Source organism: Talpa occidentalis, unplaced genomic scaffold (genome assembly GCF_014898055.3).
Source record: "Talpa occidentalis isolate TD23 unplaced genomic scaffold, MPIMG_talOcc4v2.1 talOcc4.11, whole genome shotgun sequence".
NCBI classification, from domain to species: Eukaryota; Metazoa; Chordata; class Mammalia; order Eulipotyphla; family Talpidae; genus Talpa; species Talpa occidentalis.
Genome location: NW_023601104.1, coordinates 52,822,704 through 52,833,603, shown reverse-complemented (window position 1 = coordinate 52,833,603; position 10,900 = coordinate 52,822,704). Strand labels below are relative to the sequence as shown.

Genomic DNA, 10,900 nt, shown 5'->3' with positions numbered 1-10,900 from the left:
TAAGCGAGCTGCTACTTTTCCTTCTCCTCGGCCTGGGGCGGTCAACTCAATGAACCGAAGTCACTGGCTGTACGAGTCGCGTGGGGTTCGTCTCCCCAGGCGATGGTCGCCGCGGTTCTAACCTATCCTAGGCCAAGCTAAAGGGCTGCAAGAGGACTCCACGTTCTTTTCCCACGACAGGAGGCGCTGTGATCGCGGGAATTCCTCGGCCTGTCCCTCCCCACTCCCCCACCCCAGAGCACCCAAGCTGGATCCAGACTCTTAAACTGTAAGAGTCCACTCTTCAGCGCCGGTCTTGGACCTTAAATAAGCTTTGGAGAAACTTCACTTTGGCCATTCCGCTATGAACGGTGGACTTTTTAATCCTTAAGTTAACTTAAAAAAAAAAAATGAGACCTAGTAGATTTGGGAAGTGGCCTAAAAAAGGAAGAATATTTTCATTTTTAATTGACTCCCCTTTAAGGTGACTTTTTTTGCCCCCTTAAAACACCTACTTTTGTGCACCCTAAAAGCTAAGTTGTTACGGCCCAGAGAAAACACCCTAGTCATGCTCCGACGTTGCAGTAAAGCCAAGAGGGTGTTGTATGTTCACCGTGGGAGGGAACGAGGAAGCTCATTAGCAATGAAAGTCCCCTCCCCTCCCCCCACCAGGCCCAGGAAGCTAAGCATCCGTGTACTTTACAAACGGAATTAAGGTCCTGGTGCTGATGGGAACTTTGCACAACAGAATTAGTATCTGACTCTGTCGCACTGAGAAATATGTGCAGACCCACACTTTTGCAGATACATTTACACAAACTGATGGGACTGACTAGGCTGAAGTTGGGGGTGGGGGTGCTGCCTCCGTTTAGTTCCAGGTGGATTTAATTTCACTCTCATGTCTTTCCTTACAGTGCAAAGTCCCCCCCCCTTTTTTTTTGTTAAAATAGGAATTGTAATCCAATGCTTTTATCTTTTTTTTTATTTCCTTAACTGCACATCTTCACCCTCTCGTGCTCCCCTGCTGACTTAAGAGATTTGTTTAGTTCAAAGATTTAACGTGATTCTGTTGCCAGATTTCAAGGAAGAAAGATTTAAAGGAACAAAGTACAAGGGGGAAAGGTATCTGTTTGGAAGACAAGTTAAAACACATTTCTTAAAATGAGATTAATAATACTAAAAACAACTTCGCCAAACAAAAGTGTTTTTCGCGGATTCTTAGTCATTTTGGAAGGATTTTGTGTCATTGCTACTTAAGGAAACCTAGTGGTTTTACAGAGGGGACAACACACATGGCCACACACATACATACACATACTCACTAAAAAACGCACAGGCACCGTCGCGCAATCTACCAACAACTCAGTGCACACCACCCAGTCGGTCCTTCTCCCCAGAACTTGTGGACAATCCACCACCCAGTGCCACATAGAAGCCTAGAGGCTTTGCTTGGGGGGGAGCTCTTCCCACCGAGGTCCAGGACCGATATGCAAACCAGGGGGCGCCAGGGGTCCTAACCCGGCCTTCCAGATCCGAGATGGCACAAGGCAACACCGCCAACCTCCGCTCCCTTCGGCCTGGCACCACTCTAGCCAAGCAGATGCATTCCCGCGCCGGTGCCCAGTCTCTCCAAGTAACGCGCGTTTTTTAGGGAGATGTCCCCTCCCCCTGACCTTTTCCTATCAGAAACCAGACGGTCGCCTCCAGCTCATTCCCGGAGGCTGCGGAAGGGGGGCGGGAGGAGGAGCCGGGCAGAGAGAGGACGGCCCGACGAGGTCCGCCTGCCCTATCACACAGACATCTGTGCTCGGTTTCTTCCTCTTTTTGATCCCAACAGATGACAAGAGGAGTAGAGCGGACCGAGGCGGAATAAAAATGTTATGTCATAAAGATATAAAACGGTGCTGTGACTCACCTGCTTTTAGCCGCAGGTACTGGTTTCGTGGCAGCGTCTCCACTCTGCTAGCCAGGAGCCCAGCTCGGCCTAACGTCACTCGCCTCGGCTGACTCAGACGGCCGAGTTTCTAGTGACTGGGCAAAAGTGGGCTGTTTTCCTTTTTCAAGCCTGAAATCCTGGGGAGGTGGAGGTGGGGGGCGGGGGGAGTATGTATTCTCCAGGCTCCCTGGGTTGAACTTTAGGTCAGGCTTCAGAAGGGTGGAGGGTGGAAGAGAAACGATTGGGACAAGGGACCCGGCAGAAGCTCTAGCGTCCGGAGGGCGGTGGTTTCCCCCCCGCCCCCTTCCCCCCCCCCCGGTTAGGGCCGCCGGGGTCATTTACCGACACTGCCCCCCGGGTCCCAGGCTCCGACGCCCGCGTCCCCAGCCCTTCTCTGGCTGCGGTGTTCCCATCCTGAACGCACACCAGCCCGCCCGGCCCCGCCTATTTTCCTTTTTTCCTCTTCCAAAGGGGGTTACACCCCCACCGATTCCCCTCTCCCCCAGCCTTCCAGTTTAAACCAATTACGCTGCTTTGCAAACAAAGTGAGGGTCGGGTTTGGGGGAGGGGGCGCGGCGGGAGGGGCGCGCGCGGCGGCGGCGCGGCGGAGCGGGAGGCGCGGCAGCTGGACTGGCGGGCGGCCGCCTCGCAGGTGCACCTCGGGCTTTGTAGGTGCGAGCGTCTTTGTGCGGCGGACAAATGGGGAGAGGACGAGGAGGTGGGCACTCGAGCGACGTAAGATCCACATCAGCTCAACTGCACTCGTCTCGCAGAGGCCGCCCGCTCACTTCCCGCGGAGGCGCTCCCGGGCGCCGCGCTCCGCGGCCGCCGCCTGCCCCCGCCCGCCGCGCCGCCCTCGCCGCGCCCCGCAGCGCCCGGCTTCCTCCTCGCTAGGGTGGCGTTAGGGCCGGCGCGGCCGCTCGGTGGCTGCAACTGCTCGGCTCCCGGCTCCCCGCCCCCTGCCCCCCGCCCCGCGGCCGCCCGTCGCTGCGCACAGGGCTGCATGGTTGCACAGGGCAGCGTGGCTCCAGGATGTTAGGGGCTGTGAAGATGGAAGGGCATGAGAGCAACGACTGGAACAGCTACTACGCGGACACGCAGGAGGTGAGAGGCGGGCATCGGCGGGACGCCTCGGGAGGCAGCGCCGGCGGGGAGGCTGGACTAGGCGGGCGCCGAGCGGAGCGCGCTGCGGGCGCGCGGGGGGCGCCTCCCCGGTGCCAGCGCCGCCCGCCACCCGCAGGAACCCCAGCTCCGAGCCGGTCTGCTGCGCGCCGAGGTGGCTGCGTCCCGGCCCGCGGCGCCGTTTGGAGGCCTTAGAAAAGTCGAGGCTTTGCAAGCGCCTGCACCGGGAAGCACTTTTCTTTTTTCCCTCCGGAGAGCCGGAGCTGGAGGCCGGCCCCGGGTGCCTGGGTTGGCGGGCAGGCGCCAGCACGAGTTGGAGGAAACTCTTCGCAAGTCAGAGCTCGCTCTCAGGGTGGCCTTTTCCTCCGGCGGTTGGATTCGCGGGTGTTTTCTGATATAAAGGTGCTGCTGCTAAGTTGAGTGTGTTTATCATGAAACGATTCCGAAATTTTAGAAAACTTCTCAAGCCCTGTTTGGGGACAAGTGTGCGCATTCGTGTCTAGAGCCGCTAGGTGGCGCTAGTGGGAGCTGACTTTTCCTGCCGCACTCAGGGCGGAGAACCTGTTTCTCTTCATTGTCCCCTTGGTGGCACATTCATGTGGTTTATTTTACAATGTGCACAAAGGGATTGCGAGAAAAACCAGGTAAAGGCAGGACCACCATCTACCGAAAGTACTTCTCTGGAAACGGCTGGCGATTACCCCCCCAAAAAGTTTATCATTGTTGAAAAAGCTTTTTGAAACTGCCTTGGGTAATCTTGGCGAAAGGGGGGAAAAAAAGTAAAAAATACCTTAAGACATAGATAGAAAAATATAGGAAATATTCCATGGTAATTGGTGTATTTAAATTTGTGTATTTATACATTCCTAAACTTACTTTGAGTTTATTTGCATACCATAGCAGAGTGTGATTACTTAAATTTGTTTCTTCATCTTTTTATGGTTTCCAAGAAGTCCTATTTACTGATGAGAATGAATTTAAGGGCATCAATTTTAAATTATCAGAAGTAGTTTTTATTTTTCTGGACTCAGTTTTTCTTAAAATGTCTAATGTATGACCAAACTGGTGATACAAATTTTCTTGTAGGGACGATTTAAACATTCGTCCTGAGACTTAATATACATGCAGTGCTCTAGACCCATCAGTCACTTAAGTCCCCTATGGAAAGAATTTTCTTACATGTTAGAGCATTAGGAAGTAGACTTAAGAGAAAATAAATAGACTTTGATTTTGTGGTTTGACTGTAATTCAAACTATTCCTACAGCGTCAAAAGTCAGATTTTGAATGATCAGCGGTAACTTGTCAGTGTGTGGAAAATATAGATGATTATTTCTACAAATTATATCATTAAAATTTTCGAACACGGGGGCTAGACATCGGTCATGAAATTACTGCCAGTTTTTGAGTGATTTGATTTAAACAGGTGTAAGTGTAAGGTCCTATCAAATGCATGTAGTGCATTGATATTACTAGGCACCTCTCCCTGCCCTGCTCCTGGTGTAGATCCATTTTTAATTTTTTCCCAAAACTTAGCCTAACTTCTGGCTTTTACCCTTCTAATAGTGCATTTGCTACAAGTAGGTAGGAAACACCTCTAAACCAACCGAAAGTCGCCATTTGACGAATAGTGCTAAGACAGTAAAGCCAGTTGCTGAAAAACGATCATATGGCCATGATCTGCTCCATCACGGAGAGTTTAATTAACAGCCTCCCTGCACAAAACGAGGCAGTTACTTGGTCCGCTGGGCCTGGTAGACATAGGCAAGATGGATGCAGAGCTGGTGCCCTCTTGCGGGGGGGGGGGGGGCAGGGGGGCACGGGAAGAATGTGCCTCCAAACCCACCGCACCTTTAAGGTGGAGTGAATCAGCAGAGGGTCCGAAATTAATTTTGATTTCAGAGTTTAAAACACGATTTGCTCAAAAATGCGCTTTGCGGAGGCCGGTCTGGGGTGGAGACTGGGATACCACCTGGCGTGGACAGAGGAGGCGATGGAGGGGTCCCCGAGAAGGCGACCCCTGAGCCTGGCGTGTAAAGCGATTACACATCTTCCTGGGGACATATTTTCTGTGAGCGTTTGTCTTTCATGCCTGCCGCGCTGGGACTTTTCCCCTGCGGTGCAAAACATCTCTGCTTGTTCTGAGGAGGGCGCCTGAGGGTTTGCCCTGGGTGGGGGGTCTGCGGCTTTGTAGAAATGCTTTCCGCTGGCCGGGGTGGGTAGGCCTGGGGAGCCCCCCACTAACCCCGCCCTTCGGGGCCTCTCCACTCGCTGTCTCCGCTCCAGGCCTACTCCTCCGTCCCGGTCAGCAACATGAACTCGGGCCTGGGCTCCATGAACTCCATGAACACCTACATGACCATGAACACCATGACCACGAGTGGCAACATGACCCCGGCTTCGTTTAACATGTCCTACGCGAACCCGGGCCTGGGTGCAGGCCTGAGCCCCGGCGCCGTGGCGGGCATGCCGGGCGGCTCGGCGGGCGCCATGAACAGCATGACGGCGGCCGGCGTGACGGCCATGGGGACGACGCTGAGCCCGAGCGGCATGGGCGCCATGGGCGCGCAGCCGGCGGCCTCCATGAACGGCCTGGGTCCCTATGCGGCCGCCATGAACCCGTGCATGAGCCCCATGGCGTACGCGCCGTCCAACCTGGGCCGCAGCCGGGCAGGTGGCGGCGCGGACGCCAAGACTTTCAAGCGCAGTTACCCACATGCCAAGCCGCCCTACTCGTACATCTCCCTCATCACCATGGCCATCCAGCAGGCGCCCAGCAAGATGCTGACCCTGAGCGAGATCTACCAGTGGATCATGGATCTCTTCCCCTATTACCGGCAGAACCAGCAGCGCTGGCAGAACTCCATCCGCCACTCGCTCTCCTTCAATGACTGCTTCGTCAAGGTGGCGCGCTCCCCGGACAAGCCCGGCAAGGGCTCCTACTGGACGCTGCACCCGGACTCCGGCAACATGTTCGAGAATGGCTGTTACTTGCGCCGCCAGAAGCGCTTCAAGTGCGAGAAGCAGCCGGGGGCCGGCGGTGGGGGCGGGGCCGGGGGCGCCAAAGGTGGCCCTGAGAGCCGCAAAGACCCCTCGAGCGCCAACCCGGGTGCCGACTCGCCCCTTCATCGGGGTGTGCACGGTAAGGCCGGCCAGCTAGAGGGCGCGCCGGCCCCCGGGCCCGCGGCCAGCCCCCAGACTCTGGACCACAGCGGGGCGACGGCGACAGGGGGCGCCTCGGAGCTGAAGACTCCGGCCTCCTCGGCTGCGCCCCCGATCAGCTCCGGGCCTGGGACGCTGGTATCTGTGCCCCCCTCCCATCCGGCGCACGGCCTGGCACCCCACGAGTCCCAGCTGCACCTGAAAGGGGACCCCCACTACTCCTTCAACCATCCCTTCTCCATCAACAACCTCATGTCCTCCTCGGAGCAGCAGCACAAGCTGGACTTCAAGGCATACGAGCAGGCGCTACAGTACTCGCCCTATGGCGCCGCGTTGCCCGCCAGCCTGCCGCTTGGCAGCGCCTCGGTGGCCACCAGGAGCCCCATCGAGCCCTCCGCCCTGGAGCCGGCCTACTACCAAGGTGTGTATTCCAGACCCGTCCTAAACACTTCCTAGCTCCACGGGACTGGGGGTTTGTCTGGCATGGCCTTGTTGGTAGCAAGAGAGAGAAAAAAAAAAATCAACAGCAAACAAAACCACACATACCAAGCCAACAACAGCATAATAAAATCCCAGCTATTTTTATTTACTTTTTTTTTTTTTTGGTGCACAATCTTTCCCCCAGTGCAAAAGACTGTTACTTTGTTATTGTACTCAAAAGCCTCGTGTATATTATTACAAAGAAAACCAATCCCAAACCAACAAATTTTTTTTTTCTGCAAAGTTTAATGATTCACAAGTGTATATATAAAATCCTAGTTTCTTGTCCCTAGCCCTTTCTTCTCTCTTTCCTCTCCAGACACATTTTGTCCACACAGGGTTTATTTAAAAAAAAAAAAAGGAGAGAGATGGTCAAGCTTGTAAAATGTTTGTGCTCACCCCCCTCCCCTCCCCCGACCCTCCTCCCACGAGTTTACAGGTCTATGGCAATACTCTTAACCTTAAGAACTCAAAGGGTGAAGAAGCAAGTAGACATTCGAAAGTATTTAAGGACAATACTGCTCTTATGCAGCAAAACAGAAGCAAATTATAAACATCAGAGCCATTTGTTTTTCAGCTTTCATTTCAGATACGTTCAGATAGCAGCTGTCTTAAAATGATATGCATATACACTATGTACGAACTTCTTGTTTATGACATGCTCAGAATTGTAGACATCCTCCTTGTATTTTCATAACGTATACAAGTGATAGCTAGGTGATATATGCTGTATTTTCAAGAGTTGCCTGACCAAGAAGTTACAAAGACACCCCCACTTTGTTCTCTCCACCCACACAGAGCTCCAGGAGTCCATTCCTGAAGAACTACCCTCCTCAATAACTCTGCTCCTTGCTTTGCAGAGGGCCATGGTCATGTCATTCAGAGGTCACATAACATGTATAAAATTAGCTTCTATGTATCTATAACATTTGAAGAAATGTTTTTTCAAGAAAAAAAAAGGGAACATTACAATGTTGGAGGAGTGAGAAGTTACAGGGAGGCGCATTTCAAATTTGGGTCCAAGATTCCAAAATCCAATTGATTGTGACCATTTTAATTATTGCCATCGTGTGCTTGTTTCATTCAGTGTTAATGCACTTTTCACAGTTGGACATGGTGTTAGTATAGCCAGACGGGTTTCATTATTATTCCTCTTTGCTTTCTCAATGTTAATTTATTGCATGGTTTATCCTTTTTTTTTTCCTTTACAGCTGAAATTGCTTTAAATGATGGTTAAAATTACAAATTAAGATGTTAATTTTATCAATGTGATTGTAATTAAAATATTTTGATTTAAGTAACAAAAATGATAAATTTTAAGCCGTGGAATATGTTCTTGATCATTTGCAGTTAAGGACTTTAAATAAATCAAATGTTAACAAAAAAGAATTTGTTATTTTCGTTAATTATAGCCCAAATAGATAATCTAAAAATGATACATTTTAAAGTCTGGCACTAAATATAAATGGAAAAAAGGACTATCATCTAAACAAAATTGTTTTGTTAAGTTTATTCTATGAACATGTAGCAAGTAAAAAGTAGTTAATGAAATTCAATAAAAGTAGGTAGTAGGTAGATAAATTGATTCACAATGACAAGAATTGAGATTTTAAAGATTCTTTATTTCTTGAAATGTTTACTTCAGTTTTTGACATGGGCTTAAGCCTTCTGTGTTTCTTTTAAGCCTTTCCACAGTGAAATCAAATATTATTAATTTCACTCCCTTTCCCCCTTCCCCAATGTATAATTTTCGCTTGGCTGAGTAGTATTCACGTGAGAAAATATCAGATGTGGCTGATAAAATTAAGTTGTCTACAACCGAGAATCCTGACCACTCTTTTCATTAAAAGAGAAACAAAACTTTAACATCGCGGTAGCTTTGGAGGGGTCCAGAGAAAAGCGAATTAATTCACTCCTGCAGAAGCTTTGTGCCACCGGGAAAATTTCAGGGTATCTGCTATTTTGAAATTTGTGGAGCTATGTTTTAAAACATCGTTTCTAAAAATATCTTTCCCAGAAGTTAAAGCTGATGATTTTGTTTGTCTTCGAAGAAGTTTGTTTTTAAATGCAACTTCACACCCCTGCAGTTGCTGGAGATCACAAAATCATTAATCTCCTTTGATAGTAGGCTCACTTTCCAGTCCACCTATTTCTTTGTAAGTCTCGTTCAGATTGACATCAACAATACCACCACCAGCCCGAGCAGAGGCTGGCCTGCCTGAGCCCTTGTGTATGAACTCCATCTTCGCGGGGCTTGAACTTGGACAGCTTTTACTTTGATCGCCCCACTCCACACCACAGACAAGATAAAAAGAGCTGTGTGAGTCCCTTAATTATCGGGTAATTGCCTCCCCAAGGGAAGGATGCCTTGTAGCACTTGAGAAAAATCCAGAAGCCCCCCCCACACCCCCCTTCAGCTAATGAAAGCAGAGGGAAAATACTGGTTCCAGCAATTTCAAACCTAATTTGGAGTCCTCAGAAGGACGTTAAAAACCCAGAGAGAGGGGGAAAAGCTTTCAGTTCCAGGAGTTATTCATGTAACTATATTTTTACAGCGGGTGAGTAAAGTTTGGCAAATTCAAATCCCAAATGTAACACAAAGGCGTGAGCTTGTTGGGCCTCGAATCGTACCCACTGCCTCTAAATCGTTTAATTGTCCTGCTGCCCTTCCGCTGGTGTCCACTTCCCCACACCCCTCTCGTTTTAAAACATATTAGCCATAGCGACGTCTGGCTTTCACCCGCCAGGCTCGAGTCGACCTTTGCTCTATGTCACTTGGCAGGGACTTTCCTGGGCTCGCGGGGGGCGAGGCGCGGCGGACTTAATAATGCTGAGGCCACTTTGGAGACCTTCTTGGGAGGCTGGAATGGTGGGGTCGCAAGGAGCAGGTCTCGCCTCGCGGGCTGCTCCCCCGAAGGTGGGCCTTCCCTGGGCGAGGCGAGGTGCGCCCTGCGCGTCAGGACGCGCGCGGGTTGGGGGCCAGGGCAGCCGGTTGCCAGGGAAGAGGGGCAGAGCAGGACCGCAAGCATCTCGAGGTGACAAGTGCAGTTAGTTCTTCATTGTTTGGGCATTTTCCCTTCCTAGCGAATAAATCTTCTGTTGAGCCCGAGACCTAAAAGTCAACAAAGAAGGCCAGGCGCCTCGTTACCGCTCCTGCGGCCCCAACGCCCGCGTTGCCGCGGCTGCTCCCGCTGCGTAATCCCTTCCTCGGAAACCCCGACACACAAACGCCGGATCGCCCAGGGCTGGGGCGCCGCGCCCCAGGGCCAGGAGGAAAACATCTGTGGTTCGGAGGGAGTGCTGGGACTTTCCTCGAGCGCGCCGCCTTCCCGCGACCCCCTCCTACTCTCCCCCACCCCCATTTGGAGACAAGTTTCTCTGCTACTTCGCCTCGGATGCTCCTGCAGACCAGGGCCGGAAGGGAGATGCCGACCGTCCAGCCGCTGGCCACCGGCTCGCTTTATTTAGGAATTTCGCTGGACTTGGGGGAGGGGTCTCCGGAGGAGAAGGAGGGAGTGAGAAGGAGAATCTTCCTATAGACCCAAGAGCAAAGCTCCGGAGGCCCTCAGATCCACTGACAATGCCACCGAGCAAACACTTTTAGGAAGAAAGAGAAATGTTTGGGGAATAAGTATAGTGCTGGGGAGGAGAACTTGAAATATTTTTTTCATCTTATTCCTGGCCCGAAATATTTCTTTGATTGATAAAAAGACATAGGGAAGAAGAAAAGAAAGATCACCGGTTTTGCTTGGCAGAAACTGCAAAACTGAACAATTTACAAGTGTTCCCAAGTAGAAGGCGGCTGAGTCTGTTTTCAACACGATGGCTGACACGATGTTTACATCAAAGATAAAACTTAACATTGTCCCTTCGTGATCCCCTCATAAGAGAATAAACTGGGGAGAATTATTTGGGAGGAGGGATTAAACAAACAAAATCCTATTAAAGTTCTTAACTTCTGTTTTCGTTTTCTGAAGGCTAGCTACCCAGCTGATTTCATTGAAGTATAAAAAACATTTTTCTTAAGGGTCTACTACATTTGAATAAACCATAGAAGAAAAAAAATTCCTAGGGTGATTAGTTTTTTAAACTCCTTGTTTGGGCACTTTAAAACACTGATCACAATTACTCAAAAAATGCTTATTAAATTTCTTTGCAAAAAACTTCTGTGATCAATACAGATTCCTTTGAATGCGGACCAAAGTAGAAGACCTGTAGCCCAA

The 10,900-nt window shown here is 50.6% G+C and overlaps 1 protein-coding gene across 1 annotated transcript; it reads left to right on the top strand.

The window, feature by feature from the left end:
• The first annotated feature begins 2,802 nt into the window (after positions 1-2,802).
• FOXA1 (forkhead box A1) lies at positions 2,803-7,899 on the top strand. Its single transcript, XM_037501956.2, has 2 exons — positions 2,803-3,019; positions 5,322-7,899. Exons 1-2 carry the CDS (start codon positions 2,948-2,950, stop codon positions 6,651-6,653), a joined length of 1,404 nt encoding a protein of 467 aa, XP_037357853.1. The 5' UTR covers positions 2,803-2,947; the 3' UTR covers positions 6,654-7,899.
• Positions 7,900-10,900: the final 3,001 nt, after the last annotated feature.